The 16385-nt window shown below is 42.1% G+C and overlaps 1 protein-coding gene across 1 annotated transcript in view; it reads right to left on the minus strand.

Moving 5' to 3' along the window:
• Positions 1-11508: 11508 nt before the first annotated feature.
• The window catches only part of LOC126412909 (uncharacterized), a 122879-nt gene continuing 118002 nt past the window's right edge, over positions 11509-16385 (minus strand). Inside the window, exon 3 of the mRNA XM_050082799.1 lies at positions 11509-11637. Coding sequence (XP_049938756.1) covers positions 11509-11637 — 129 coding nt within the window. The remainder of the gene's footprint in view (positions 11638-16385) is intronic.

Raw genomic sequence — 16385 nt, forward strand, 5'->3', positions numbered from 1 at the left:
TGTATATGGAGAACAACAGCTGTCTTCGCACACTTTGTTGGACAATCCTTGCGACAGCCTTGTCTCCTTTAACACTCGCCGTCGAGGACAACATACCGGGTTCTGTTACTTAAGAAATCTTCGAGCCATTCTCATATCTGTGAACTTATCCCAACAGTTTCCTACGAATATTGCAAATGGTTCAAATGGCTCTGAGCACTATGGGACTCAACTGCTGTGGTCATCAGTCCCCTAGAACTTAGAACTACTTAAACCTAACTAACCTAAGGACATCACACACATCCACGCCCGAGGCAGGATTCGAACCTGCGACCGGAGCGGTCACGCGGTTATAGACTGAAGCGCCTAGACCGCACGGCTACACCGGCCGGCGAATATTGTAATATCTGTGTTAAAATGTGCTTTGAGCTGACACTTATGAAAATGATCGTTCTGAATTTTGTAAAATTATGTAACCAGAATCCATTTGCAAAGTATTTTTACAGCTATTTTCATTTTTACTATAAACGTATTAAAGTATCGTACAGTGTGATTCGTCTGCCACTACCGATATCGTTTTATACAACCCGCAATGTCATATCCGACCTTCAAAAACTACGCACTAGATTTTCACATTTTCTCGCTCGCTACACGCGAACTATCAGTCCTACAGAAAAAATGAACAGGACATTTTTGTAGGAAATTAAATGTAGTTAAACTCTGTGCCAGGAGACGTCTTCACTGGAGGCCACTGTTTTTGAGTAAGTCAAGAAAAATGTACGATAGTGACTTTCAAAAGCACCTCTACTCCCACACTCATCCCCAACTAATCAGGATTTCTAGTATGATGTTCGTGGCACTACCTCCTACCACTACGCATAAGTTTTCGAGCACAGTAACTATTACAGATAATCGACCTTTTTCTGTATCTATTGATTGAGCTGTTACGCCACCAGCATAGTCGTATATTTTGTTACCTTTGTTAATTTATAGGTGCCCGTGAGTGTAGTGAAAGAAAGACGACATTTTTTACACAATACACTAAATTTAATTGCGCTGACAGTTCGAAGCGCAATAGTTCCGTTATCAGAAGGCCTGACCAAAGCAACGATATAATTGTTTATTGTACGCTGTTACAATGCACAAAATTTTTTGTGTATAATTTACACAAACGTCAATTTTACAAGTTTTAAGTGCTCGGCTGAGCCAGTAGCGTAAAAAGACCAGTCAGTGAAGACGAAAAAGGTTAATGAAATACTTCGTGAAGTCGCAAATTCCCGTTCGGTAGTTGGAGGGAGTGCTATGAACAACACACTAGAAATCCTCATCGTTGGGGATGAGTGTGGTCACTGCGGGTGCGTCTGAAGGTCACTGTTGAACATTTTTCTTGAATAACTCGAAAACGATGGCCTCTGAGGGAAAATGCGTCCCAGAACAAAATTTAATCACATTAAATTTCCTCCAATTTTTCTGCAGGACTAAAGGTTTGCGCGAAGCGCGCAAGATAATGAAAATTTCGCGCGTGGTTTATAAAGGCCAGGGAAAACATTGCGGGTTGCTTAAAATGACATCGGTAGGGACAACTGAATCACCCTTTATAAGACTAGTTCATGCTGAGGGACTGTGGGGCTGCACGAAGTATAAAACCTAAAGGGAAGTCCCACCGAAACGAAAAGCTTTAGGTGGGAGTGTTAAAAGACTGGTCGCGAAGTAGTGCGAGATGTTTTTGTAGCAAAGATACAATCTGTGGCCAGCGAATAACAAGATAATTAACAACCTCAGGGCTTAATGAGGCAAAAATTGTAGCAAGAGTGGGTTAATGATGCCTCGGATGTGAATTTATATTGGCTTCTAGATCATGGCATTTATTGATTTGCTCCGAACCATGCATTTTCGACACCAATGAGATATTTTACAGAGCATTTTACGTCAATGGCCATGGTCATGCATGACGACTATATTCCTTTGCCAGTGATGTTCATCACCGTCACCAGTTTCAGGATAGATGAAATTCAGTATCGTACTTATTAGCCTGGACCAGTAATTTGCTTAACATTAAATAATAACTGTGTCATTCTTAACATTGTGCCGTGAACACTGATTTATCTTCAGTCATATACCTGGATAGGTTCCTCTTTCTAGCGCTGAAATATTCCAAGTGTTTCCGAGTCGCAACAACTTACTAAAACTATAACATATGCAGGGTCCCCATGATTCACTTATGTTCTGTATAACACAAAGACTTATTTGTTTCCCACGAAAACAAAGTGTCTTCATGTTATTGAAAAGACGAGTTTGATATTTATTCCAGAATTATTGTCTTTCAACAGTGAAATATTGAGACATCTCACGTCCAATTAATATATTCATCTCCTCACTGAGTTATACTTTCCAGTGAGAATTTTCCTTCGCAATTTAATGTAGACAGTATACGTCACTACCAAACATTTTCTTTCTAACACATTTAAGCATTGGCCTGTGTTGCTCATGGTTAGCTTTTCTATTATCACATGCCAGTGTGTGCTGTCCGATTTACCAATCAGTTTTCTGTTTCAAGAAAAGTTCAAAAAGTTACATTTAAAAACGAACACAGACAGTCTCGATCAAAAAACATTTATTTTGCGATAACCAGTTTCGGTCAGTTTTTGACCATCTCCAGACCCTCATAGCACGATGGTAGGCGTTGTCGGTGAATGTAGCGAACTCCACGAATGTCAACTGAGCAGGAGCTGAACGGCAGTCGTTCAGTCAGTCACCACAAAACAGTGCAACAGGTACTCTCGACAACGGACGAAGACAGAAATGTAAGGCAGACCTTAAACTGTCAAACTTGTTGACGAATTCACTTTTTCTTATCCACGTATTTGTCAAACAAATCCATACACGTACCAAAAGAGTTTGCAATGTAACCTCCCTTTTGAAGCAGACGATGTTCGTGTCGTGAAGTACTTTGGTACTAGTGGCAATGGATACCAATGCACACAAAGCATTTCTTGCAGTGACTTTAGCACTTCATATAAAGAAGAAAAAGAAAACGAGACGCTGATCCGGGGAATGGTTGAAATCGAAACAAATAGACCCGAAAAGCTACTAAAGGAGATACTACACTCAGAAACTTGGCGATTACATCAACTTTCTCCGAATGGAGAACTGAGTTCCTTGGCCTCACATTGAAAAGAAGACACAACTATCGGAAAATTTATTCTCTTCTGCTTGGCCTTTCAATTACAGTTAATTAAAATACCACAACATATACATCGTTCGTAGAAGAACTGGAGAGCGTCGAATTTTTGTATTTTATTTTATTGTGGCCTCGTTTGTATGTGGTGCACAGAATATTAATTTTTCTTCTTAATCACTCCATGCATAGCATTTGTATATTCCTGGAAAATACGCAACTCCTCTACAGTTCTGGCAAATTACAGTGCTATTCTGTCTTTACTCTTGATCGCCGTTCCCATAGTTATGGAAATTCACGATGTTTTTCATTAAACATGCGCAGCGAAACATCGACACGAGAAACATCCGCCATTTCGTCAAATCCAATGTTTGCCAAACATGACAAACAGCGACGTACTTGGTCAAATATTTGTCAAATCTCGTAAAGTTTGAGAAATTCTTTGACTGTGCATGAGGTTCTGAACGGGTGGAGGTCACATGACATCTACACTATTGTGGAGTTCATTTTTCTCAAGAACAACGACTCTGAATTGTTCAGTTGTTCATATGCTCGTGTTGCAGCTATGTTTGTATGCACTTGTTGCAGACGCATTCCGTGCGAAATGTCGATATACTGCAGTGCCGAACAATTCAGCATTAAGCAGATTAATCGCCCGTTTCTGTGGATGTGGATCATCTGCAGACGTGAAAAGAACCAGGAGACCGGATATTCTGACGAACGCTAAACAGGTTGAGATGAGAGTTGTGATGCTGCATTTGACTTCGAAAGGTTTGAGGAGACTATATGCCGAAGCTCAGATTTCGTATAGTAGTCCTCACAAACTCGAGACAAAAGTTAAATCTCGTGGATGTCATTTGAAGACGTTAAACGCACCAGATAAAGAAAAGCATCTACCGTGATTTACATAGTTTGAATCATTTCTTGACGTTCATGGAATCACAGAACTGGATCGGCTCTTCTTCACTGCTCAGACGTAGTTTCACCTTAGCGCCACCCCCACACGTCCAGAGTTGCTACAGAGTGGCTTCAGGAACACTCTTCAGAGTTTAAACACTTGCTCTGGCCACCAAACTTTCCAGACATGAACATTATTGAGCATATCTGGGATGCGTTGGAACGTGCTGTTCAGAAGAGATCTCCACCCCCTCGTAGGCTTACGGATTTATGGACAGCACTGTAGGATTCATGGGGTCAATTTCCTCCAGCACTACTTCAGACATTAGTGGAGTCTATGGCACGTCGTGTTGCGGCACTCTTGCGTGCTCGCAGGATCCCTACACGATATTAGACAAGTGTACCAGTTTCTTTGGTCTTCATTGTATTTCTTTCTACTTCTTTGACATAGCGTTATTCTATCTAGTACGGGGTCCACTGTTTCTGAAAGGGGCAAATTTTATTTTATTATTTAAGTTTGCGGCTGGCTGCTTCCTCATCCCAAAGTCGTCCCGGTAACCTACAGAAGGACGCCGTGTTCACCATTTGCGTGTGATTGTTATTTAACTGTGCGTATGTGGTATTTTCTGAAGCGAAATTTGGGAACCAGCCCACGATTTGCCTAACCGGGAAACTGCCCAATAACCACAGTTAGGCTGGACTGTGTACCAGGCCACAGTCGTTATTTCGCTGCGAAACTTTCGGTCCTGTTTCGGCCACCTGCCTCTCTCGTAAGCTAGTATGCTGCGCGTTACGCTATACGAACACGTCTTGGTGTACAATTTATGAGTTAATATATTAACGACGTGAAAAATACGAATGAAAGAGTTAATAAATTAATGACGTGAAAAATAAGAATGAAAATATCTGTTTTGACACTTCTGCTTTCAAATACCTCTCTCTTTTTATAGATATTACAGCCATGTCCTTTATTGCTGTATTGTTTCAATGCCATTTACCTATTCTCAGCGGGACTCAGCAGCAGTAGCAGCAGCAGCGTTCTCCTGAAGATGGCGATGAGTTAGATTGGCGACACATTGAATCGTGTTGATTTTAGGAACCGGCAGCAAACACGAAGAGACTTTCAAGACTTGTTACTCCAGGAAAGTCTAGGAATCACAATCTCCTTTATTATTATCAGGGTTCCGCACCATAGTATTAACACCAATACTTCTGTGTTTTAGAATGTCGTGGTGCGCGACTTATGTATTACCGGTCCCTAGAAGTGTGGATAACCAGTGTCTAAATGCGGCCCTGGTCGCCAAGCAAGCAGATTGCTGAATGAGGCGCTGGACAGCAAGCGCTATTTCATGATAAACGCAGCGGAAGAGGATGGTTTATTAGTTAAACCTAGAACAGCGCATATAGGGGAGACTATAGGAATTTCATCGAAATCAATACGATCAGCTGAAAATTTATCCACTGTTGCGGGTCCTCCATAGAAAGTTGTAATCAACAAAGAATACGAAATGATCCAATGACGACGTTTCTTGTTTTCAAATGGTTCAAATGGCTCTGAGCACTATGGGACTCAACTGCTGAGGTCATTAGTCCCCTAGAACTTAGAACTAGTTAAACCTAACTAACCTAAGGACATCACAAACATCCATGCCCGAGGCAGGATTCGAACCTGCGACCGTAGCGGTCTTGCGGTTCCAGACTGCAGCGCCTTTAACCGCACGGCCACTTCGGCCGGCGTTTCTTGTTTTCCTTAGTACGAAGATTGGTTTGATACGGCTCTCCACGCTGTTTTTCCATGCGCAAGTCTCTTCACCTCTGTATTAACTACTGAAAACTGTACCCATCCGAACCTGCATCCCGTAGGGAAACCCTAGTCTCCCTCTGTTATTTTTACCCTAACACTGCTCTCCATTACCAAATTAAATATTCTTTGACGCCTGAGGAAGTCTCTTCTCTGCTCGAGGCTTCTATTACCAAAGTTTAGTCATAAACGTGTTTTCTCTCCCGTTCGATTTAACATCTCTTCGATAGTTGTCCGATCTACTCTTCTAATATTCAGCATCCTTCAGCGTCGCCGCTTTTCAAAAGCTTCTAGCAAAAGTAAATCCAAGGGTAATGGAATGCAGCTGGCTTTATTACATTGTTGAAACAGGGATAGTAACAAAAGTTTCTCACTGCTTTAACTGTGCCACCTGAAAATCGGTATGGCTCGACAATATCGAACTTCTAATGGGCATCGCAACTACCACAGACATTGCTAAAACAGATACACTGTTTTCGGACAAAATCCGCAATCACTTGTTGTGCAACAGATTTTACTGGCTTCTTGATTGCTTTCATTTTTAAAATTACCAGCCTCGTTTCCACATAAAGCGCCTGCTGATCGGTAAATAAAAATAAAATAACCTACAAACATAACCGTGTGACAAACAAAGCTCGTGTGATACAATTCATAATATTAAATGTAACAGAACGCACTTGACAGCATTGTTAACAAGAGTAACGTGGACGGATTAACAGTAAAATTCACATGTTACTTCACGTGATAATAAACTGATTTTGTGAAATAAACGTTATTAATACAGCCCTCATGGCAAGTGCCAACAAGTGGCGTCTGGTAAAATTGTCATATATAAATGAAAAATTCATTTTCGGATTAATATAACACCTTTTTAAACGTCGCTAGACCGAAGGAGCGGGTACCCGATGGAGCAGCCCTTGACGTGGAAGGCAAATTGATACGGACACGGCCTGGAGTTCAAATTATTGTTTTCGTGATGTTTTCGCCCCGGCTAAACAACATGTCTTAATTAAGCCTTTCTAAGAAAAGTAACCTCAAATAAGTATTAATGTGGTTTGAAAATGTATTTTTCATTCATGTGTGGTGACACTTGCTGGAAGCTACGAAATCACCATATTATCCTGTCCCGTAGTATGTAAATTTTTACAATTAATGCGACGTGGTACTGATATAACCCACACAGTCAGGTACATTATGGTACAATTTGATTTTAGATATGGTATTTTATCAACTTTTTATACTGCAGAATATATGTTCGTTAGTTATTTTATGTGGACACCTCAAGGTGGTTCATGTAGAACCGAAACTGGCCTTTTAAGTATGAAAGTTATCTGGTTATTTTATATATGAAAGACATCTAGACGAGCAATAACGTTTGTTGTCAGATATTCTTGAGCGTATTCTAAGATCGAGTATAATAAATTTAATCGCAGAGAAAAGCTATTGTCCACAAATCAACACGCGTTGAGAAAACATCGCTCATACGAAACTCAGGCAGTTTCTACGTACGTTCATAAACTTCCGGAAAGCGTTTGACACAATGCCACACTGCACCGTGCATACCGAATATGTTTTGAGGCACTTCACTTGCTCGACGTCTTTTTAAGTAACATAACCCAGTACACTGCCTGCACGTCGACCTTTTATCAGAAGCAGGGGTATCGCTAGGAGTGCCGCAGGTAAATGTGATCAGACCGCTCTTCTTCATCATAAACATGAAGGATCTGACAGAAAGGGTGAGCAGAAATCTACGACCGCTTGCCGATGACCCTGCAGTGCACGGGAAAGTGTCGTCATTCAGTGATTGTGTGTCTTTTTGTATCTCCTACTATTATTATTGCTATAATTGTCATTACTATTATTATTACTAGTGTCATTACTAGTCCATCAGCAGCAGTAGTCGTAGAACTGCTGCCAGTATTAACTTTATTAGTTCACAGTCAGTCAGAATTATTTACTCTCACCGTCATGAGTAAATCAAACACTCAAAACATTTTAAAACTATTTACATTATAAATTCGTTATTTCTTAGGTAACTATGATATAAAAAAGGTACTGTATCTGTGAAATATTGATCCGATGTAAGAGATGGTCTGATGGCACTACTCACATCAGATTAAATAAACAAATAAATTTGGTGTGATGTATGGCAGCTTTCCCTGTAAATTAACATAGATGAGTACGAAAAACAATCCTGTAATGTTCGAATACGGTATTAGAAGTGTTGTGCTTAACACAATCACGTCGGTTAAATACCTAGGCGTAACGTTGCAAAGTGGTAGATTCTATACCGGCAGTTTTGATCAACACGCCTGGTATTACAGAAATCTTCTGTGAATTGAAGCGGGGATCCCTGGAGGGAATAAGACATTCTCTTTGCGAAACACTCTTGAGAAAATTTAGAAAGTAGTGAAAGTAGAATTTTGGAAACCAGGCTGAGTAGAAATCCAAAGATGTCTTGGTCTTACGTAAAATCTGTAAGCGGTTCGAAATATTCTATTCATTCACTCAGCGACCATACTGGCACCTAAACGGAAGACGTAGAGAAGGTCGAAATACTGAATTCCGAAATTGTTTCACAGCGGAAGATCGTAACGCCCAAATGTCACATACTGGGCTACCCAATAACAGAACAGAAAAGCAACTACAATCGCTTTCTAGTGGAACGGTATCAGGACCAGATGAGATACCTGTACGATCGTACAAAGATAATGCAAAAAAACTTGCTGCCCTTCTGGCAGCAGTTTATTGAGGATCGCTGAAGTAACAAACAGTACCTAACGACTGGAAAACACGGCAAGTCATTCTCGTTTCCAAGAGGGCTCGTAAGTCAGTTGCAAATAATTATAGCCCCACATTTTTGACGTCACTCCGCAGTAGAATTATGGAATATATTTTGTGCAAAAATATTATGATGTTTTTGGAGAATGAATATCTCCTCTTTGAAAATCAACATGAATTGCGCAAACAGAGATCTTGCTGAACTGAGCCCGCTCTGTTCGTCCATGAAATGCTCTGCGCCGTACACAACGGCGCTCATGTTGATGCCGTGTTCCCTGATTTCAGAAAGAGACTGTCCCGATCTGCTCTTTAGTGAAAAAAGTACAAGCTTACCGAGTATCGGACCCAATTACACGACCTTATCGAGTATCGAACCCGATTTACGACTGGATTCAAGACAGCCCTGGAGATACAAAACACGTAGCTCTTAAAGAAACAAAACATACACAGGGAATGTTAATTTCCAGAGTACTCCAAGAAAGTGTGACAGGACCGCCACTGTTTACAATGTACACTGAAGAGCCAAAGAAACTGGTACACCTCCCTAATGTCACGTAGGGCCCACGCGAACACGCAGAAGTGCCACAACACGACGTGTCATGGACTCGACTAATGTCTGAAGTATTGCTGGAGGGAATTAACACCATTAATCCCGCAGGGCTGTAGGACTACGAGGGGGTGGAGACCTCTTCCGAACAGCACGTTGCGAGGCATCCCAGATGGGCTCAATAATGTTCATGTTTGAGGAGAGTGGTGGCCAGTGGAACTGTTTAAACTCAGAAGAGTGTTCCTGGAGCCACTCTGTAGCAGTTCTGGACGTGTCGAACTGTACTGCTGTAATTACCCAAATCCGTCGGAATGCACAATGGATGAATGGATGCAGGTGATCAGACAGAATGCTTACGTACGTGTCACCTGCCAGAGTTTTCTCTAAATGTATCAGGGGTTTCACATCACTACTTGTTCACAATATTTGTTAAAGTCAATTAACAGAAATAAAATTCTCATAAACTTAAAGTGAGAACATACGTACATGAAGCCCATCAGTTGGCTGTCAATACCCAAGAAAATATAACAACTCTTCAAATAAGAAAGACACTACCTTACAAAAAGGGTAACTTTACACATGAACTGCACATGCCTCACACCATTACAGAGCTTCCATCAGCTTGAACAGGCCCCTGCTGACATGGGGGGTGCATGGATTCATGAGCTTGTCTCCATACGCATACACATCCATCCGCTCGATAGAATTTGAAACGAGACTCGTCCGACCAGGCAACATGTTTCCAGACATCAAGAGTCAAACGTCGGTACTGACCGGCCCAGGCGGGGCATAAAGGTTCGTGTCGTGCAGTTATCAAGGGTACACGAGTGGGTCTTCGGCTCCGGAAGCCGATATCGATGATGTATTGTTGAATGGTTCACACGCTGTTGATAGTGCAGCATTGTTATCTGCAGCTATTTGAGGAAGGGTTCATCTTCTGTCACGTTGACAGATTTTCTTCAGTCGTCGTTGGTCCGTTCTTGCAGGATCTTTTTCCGGCCGCAGCGATGACGGAGATTTGACGTTTTACCAGATTCCTGACATTCCCGGAACGCTCGTGAAATGGTCGTATTAGAAAAACCCCATTTCATCGCTACCTGGAGATACTGTGTCCCATCGCCCGTGGGCCGACTGTAACACAACGTTCAAACCCACTTAAATCTTGATAACCTGCCATTGTAGTAGCATTAACCGATCTAACAACTGTGCCAGACACTTCTCGTCTTATACAGGCTTTGCCGACCGCAGCGCCATTTTCTGCCTGTTTACATATATCTGCTTCGGTGTATATAAATGATCTAGTAGAAAGTGTCGCGAGCTTTTCAAGTCTCTTCGCAGATGATGCGGTTGTGTATAGTAAAGTAGTAACCCTAGAAGACAATATCGAGTAGAAGAACGACCTGCAGAGGATTGATGAATGGTGTTGGCTCTGGAAGTTCACCATGAACTATAACACATTGCTCATACATAGAAGAAGAAATACACTACTGCGCAACTACGCTATTGGTGACAAACATCTGGAAATATTGTCTACCGCAAAATATCTAGGAGTAACTATCCAGGGCGACCTCAGGTTGAATGACCACATAAAACAGATGCCAGAGTGAGATTTATAGTAAGGATCTTAAGGAAATGTAACTCATCCAAGAATTAGGTGGCATACAAGGCGCTTCTTCGACCAATTCTTGAGTACTGTGATAGAAGAGATAGAGAACACCCAACGAAGACCAGCGCGTTTCGATACGAGGTCGTTTTTTTGGGACCATTACAGAGATGCTGAACAAACTCCACTGCGAGACGTTCCAAAAGAGGCGTCGTACAGTACGGAGAGGTTTAGTATTGAAATTTAGAGAGAGTACTTTCCGGGAAGAATCAAGACAACGTATTACTTCTTCCGACATACATCTCGCAAGGTGATCACGACGAGAAATTTCGTGCAATTAGCCCATACAAGGGCTTAACGATAGTCATTCTTCCCATTCGCGATTGGAACAGAGAAAGGGTATGACTAAGAGTAGTGCAAGACACTCTTCGCCATGGACCGTATTGTGGCTTGCGGCGTACGTATGGAGACGTAGATGTAGTGGCGGCGTAGAGGTAGTTGTGTCATTACAATAAGATGTAGTAGTCCGACAGTATCCGTGAGGTGTCTGTAGCCACAATGCCTCCCCCTTCACACCTCCCCCTGAGAGGGCAGAGGAAGAGACGTCTCGGCGGGCCGCCAGCTAGAGCCCGGGAAGCACGAAATGAAACCGGGCGCGCTCTTGAGGAGGCGAGCCGCCTGGGCTAGACGCCGTGGCCACGTGTGCTGGCAGGCCGCCACCGCTATACAGGGCCCCACGTGACGCGGAACACGGTGAAGGCCCCGGCGGCGCCGCCACGGACCCAAAAGCAGGTCTCAAACCGTGTTACCTCGGGTTCTTCGTGTTCTAGACCTACACTGGGACCACCCTTCTAAAACAAAAACAGTTTGATAAACATAGATTTAAATCAGAAGGGACAGGGTGTAAAACTGCGAGGCCGTTATTACCAGTGCGGCGGCCATTTTGGAATCTGCCGTCATGGGTGCAAATTGTAATTTTCGAATGGGAAACGGGTCATGTGACATTCATACAAGAAGAGAAGGACACGAGGAACACAATAGTGCCTTTGATTTGAATAAATTTGATACACAGGTTACGACTGACGTTTCTTCCTTTCAGGCGACGTGAAAGCTGCTGAGATCAACACACTCCTGGTGTCGGGAGAGAAAAGGACCCCTGTTATCATGTTTTGACCCACATTGTGGCGGTGAAACTTCTCGCGAAATTCCGTAAAACTGGCTCTGTCCCAGGAAAAACAGAAAGCTGGGCTCTCGAAGACGGCTACAGGTGAAGCGACATCGTCCGCTGTTCTGGCATCGCTCGGTACTGGTCCACAGAGTGGTACACGCGGCATCTCACAGGAGACTGGGGCCATTCGTTCATAAGTGTTGAGAATTTACGTCGTACATAAATGGCAGCCTTACAGAATGTAAATCTTACATGTGACCGAGGCCGATCGATGTCGCCGGCTTCAGTTGGCTGAATGGGTAACATCCAAGCCTGACGAAAAGTGTCGTCTTCCCTGTGACGTATTGTTTATGGATGAAGCTAATTTCCGTGTCAACGGAGAGGTAGTTAAACAGAATCGCAGTTATTGCTCAGATGTCAACCCTCAGTAGAGAGCTCCAACGCATCGAGTGGCTGTTTTTTATGGAATTGAGGCCCTCATATTGTTGGGCCCCTCTTTATTTACGGTACACTGGATTAGTGCCCGCTGCTTCTCTTGCGTGGACTGCTTGGTCTGCACAGATATTTTTGTTTTTCTTTAATCAAATTTTTATTTTGTTCGAAATTGCAATATTTTCGAAACTTTTCACTCTAATTAAGGCAGTAGAAGCCTGGTCTTTGCTAAATATATTTCTGATCAAAAAGAGTAGTCTTTGTTAATCCTACACTTTGAGTTCTTCCATAAAAACTTTCATACAATAACACATATTTCTTTAGAAGTCAAATATTAGATTTCGTAAATTTAACGTTAAATGCGTTTAAATATAACGAAGTATTTGCAATAAAATTTCCGTCCCATATTTAACCCTCTTTTGGTTGAATTTCCAAAAAAACACTGAAACATGTATTTTTTATTTCTAACCTAAAAAGTCAAATACAAATTTTTATAAATGTATCGTTCAACATACTTGCATAGATATTTAATTATGATTTAATATCAATATAAATTTTCACCCACTATTTTACTCCATTAGTGGTTGAATTTCCAGAAATGTCGAAGAATATATCTTTCTTTTTTCTGATCGAAAAACCAAGTACTAGTTTTCGTAGTTCTAGCTTCAAAATTGTCTTAAAACCGACATATTTTCAAAAATTCTTTCATCCCCTATTTCACCGCCTTTGGGGCGGAATTTCGCAAAGTCCCTCTTTAAACGACGCCTACAGTATAAGCTCAACACCCTCTCCCAATTTTAAATTTTTATCCTTAGCGGTTTGAGCTAGGCGATGTTGAGTCAGTCAGTCAAGACATTTCCTTTTGTATACGGAGATTAACAGTAGTCCGTTATCGCAGTTATTGGACGAATATATGGCGGCGGCACTGCTGCCTGAAGATGGAATATTTCCAACTTCCTTATAACACAATGCGCTAGCGTTCTGACGTCAGATGTCCGTGCATACCTAAATATTGAGTTTTACTGGAGATAAACTGATTTGAACATAGATGCAAATTACCCGTGGAAGCTTACTTACAAAATTTCAAGAAACAAGTTTAAGTCATGAATCTAGGAATATACTGCAACTTCCATCTTATCGCTCGCCTATGATTCGCTAGGGCAAGACAGAATTACAGCTGACACTGAGTCGTTTAACTAGTCATTCTTGCTGCGCTCCATACATCTACATCTACATCGTACTCCGCAAACCACCTAATGGTGTGCGGTGGAACGTTATTTTTATACAACTAATTGAGCCCTCCAACCCTGTTACACTCTCGATTAGCCTCTGTATTGGCTCTAATTTCTCGAATTTTCTCCTCGTGGTTATTACGCAAGACATAGGGGGAGGAAGTATTGTGTTGCCCGACTCTTCTCGGAAAGTACTCTCTCTAAATTTCAATAGAAAACCTCTTCGTGATGCACAATACCTCTCTTGTAACGTCTGCTAACGGAGTTTGTTGAGCACCTCTGTAACGCTCTCGTGCCGACTAAACTATCCCGTGACGAAAAGTGCCGCTCTTCGTTGGATCTTCTCCATCTCTTCTTCAGTCCTCTCTGGTAGGGATCCCAGACAGATGAACAATACTCAAGAGTCGGTCGAACAAGCGCCTTAAAAGACACTTTCTCCGCGGATGAGTTACACTTCCTCAAGATTATTCCTATGACTCTGAGCCTGGTATCCGCTTTTCCCACCATTTCACTTAAGGTCTAGTTACTCCTAGATATTTTATGGCAGATACTTTTTCCAGCGATTTGTCATCAACAGTGTAGTTATATAGTAGTAGGTTTCTTTTCCTATCTATGCGCACTATGTCACATTTATTTATGTTCAGGGTCAACTGCCAGAGTTTGCGCCATTCATCAATTCTCTGAAGCTCATTCGTTACTGTCATCTGCAATTGCTGCTTTCTTATAGACAACCGAATCATCTGCGAACAGCCTTAGAAAGCATCCGACGTTTCTACTAGATCAGTTATGTATATTGTAAACATTAACGGTCCTATAACACTTCCTTGGGGTAGTCCGGAAATTATCTTTACGTCTGTCGATTTTGTTCCGTTACGAGCGAAGTACTGAGTTCCGTCAGCTAGGATGTCTTGAATCCAGAAGTAAATGTGTTCCGATACTCGATAAGCTCATATCATAGGAATGGAAAGAATTCCCGATAACTGGCATAATGGGACGTACTATTTGCCACACACTTCACAGAGGTTTGCAATGTACAGATGTAGATGTAGATGTAGATCAAAAACGATCTAACGGCGGGCAGCTCCTCACCGTTCGCTCTTGTAATTTCTGTTAACCTTATATTTTATTCCCTCCGAAAAAGGAGAGAGCCTGGCCTTGTAGAGCTTAGTTCTTTTGAGATCGGCCTATCAGGCATTGGGGCAAGCGGATCTCAGTTCGAAATAACACCTTGTCTCACGGCATGCAAATCTGTACACCACTGTCGTAGATGAACACGTCAACAGAACGAGGCAAGAGGCCAGATGCGAACGATCATTGTTGGCCACATGCGCTGTAATTATGCCTGCGAATGGCTGCTGTTTGGCCGAAATCTCGTATGTTTAACGAAGTGACGTACAGCTATTGATTTTTTTTTTTCAAATACGAGGGACATTTCAAAAAGATTGCGTATTAACTTTTATTAGTTACACATATTTTCAATATCTCGTCACAGTCTTTTATTATAGTCTCCCTGCTTCTCTATCACTGAATCCCAATGTCTAGGAAGCTCTATTACCCATCCAGGACACCATTTCTGTTCATCTGTCAAATAGCTCGCGTAGCTCTGACAGAGAAAGATAAAGACGTCCACCCATAAGTTCTTTCAAGTTGGGGAAGTTTGGTGGACTCACGTCCGGGCTGTAGGGACGACGCAGCAACACTTCCCACCCATATTCGCACAGTTTTTGGTCTACAACATTGCCGATATGCGGGCGAACAATGCCGTTGAGAATGAGTGGCCCAGTCGCTAGCGACTGAGGTCGGGTTTGGTCACTTTTTTCTGCGCAGGTTTTGCATTAAGTCACCATAATACAAGCTGTGACTCTTGTTCCACATGGGACCCTATCTGTCGTGATGATTCCTTGGTGAACATAAACAAAAATCATCATTCGCTTCAGCTTTGACTGAGCGTGACGAAATGTGTTTGGACGCGGAGAATCTGAAGCTCTCCACTCGTTGGACTGTGATTTCAGTCCCGGTTCGAAGTTTCTAATCCAAATTTCATCAATAGTGACAATTCGACACAAGAAACCTTAACCATCATGGTCAAATCGTTGTTTGAGCAAGGATACAATGTCCAGGCATTTCTGCTTCTCTTCAGCAGTCAAATAATGTGGGACTCATCTCGCAGAAATTTTTCTCTTCTTCAAAAATATGTCAGAATACAAAATACTGACGTTGGGATACTTCCTGTGGCTTCGGAGATTGCTCACAAGTCGCACTGCGATCCTCTTTAAGAGCATCTGCCACAAGTTTCACACTTCGCTCATCTGTTGATGTTTTTGGCATTCTGCGTCTTACATTATTTTCTATGCTAATACGATCATCACGAAAACGATTAACCCAAGGTGAAGTTGTATTACAATCCACTGTAAACTCACCAAAAACTTCACTTAAGGAACTTTGGATTTCTGTCGGATTTTTGCCGCCTGAATTTTCCATCCTAATGTACGAAGTCTGGTGTTCAACAATCGCAGTACCTTAAGCCCTTAAACGGTGCATTTCTACCTCTCGCCAATTTTATGTTAGAGTACACAACGAAAAACGAGAACACGTGCATCTACCTCAAGCTCCCAACTACATCCGACGTAATGTTCATTGTTGTTGCATCAAAGAATCCACAGAACACCAAACGGTGTATTATTTATGAAATGTCCCTCGTATATTCGAGGTTGTAAAAAAATCACTTCCAGAAATCAGTATAGAGTAGCCCATATCGTAGCCATAC

The sequence above is a fragment of the Schistocerca serialis genome, chromosome 7, assembly GCF_023864345.2.
Source record: "Schistocerca serialis cubense isolate TAMUIC-IGC-003099 chromosome 7, iqSchSeri2.2, whole genome shotgun sequence".
In the NCBI taxonomy this organism is placed as follows: Eukaryota; Metazoa; Arthropoda; class Insecta; order Orthoptera; family Acrididae; genus Schistocerca; species Schistocerca serialis.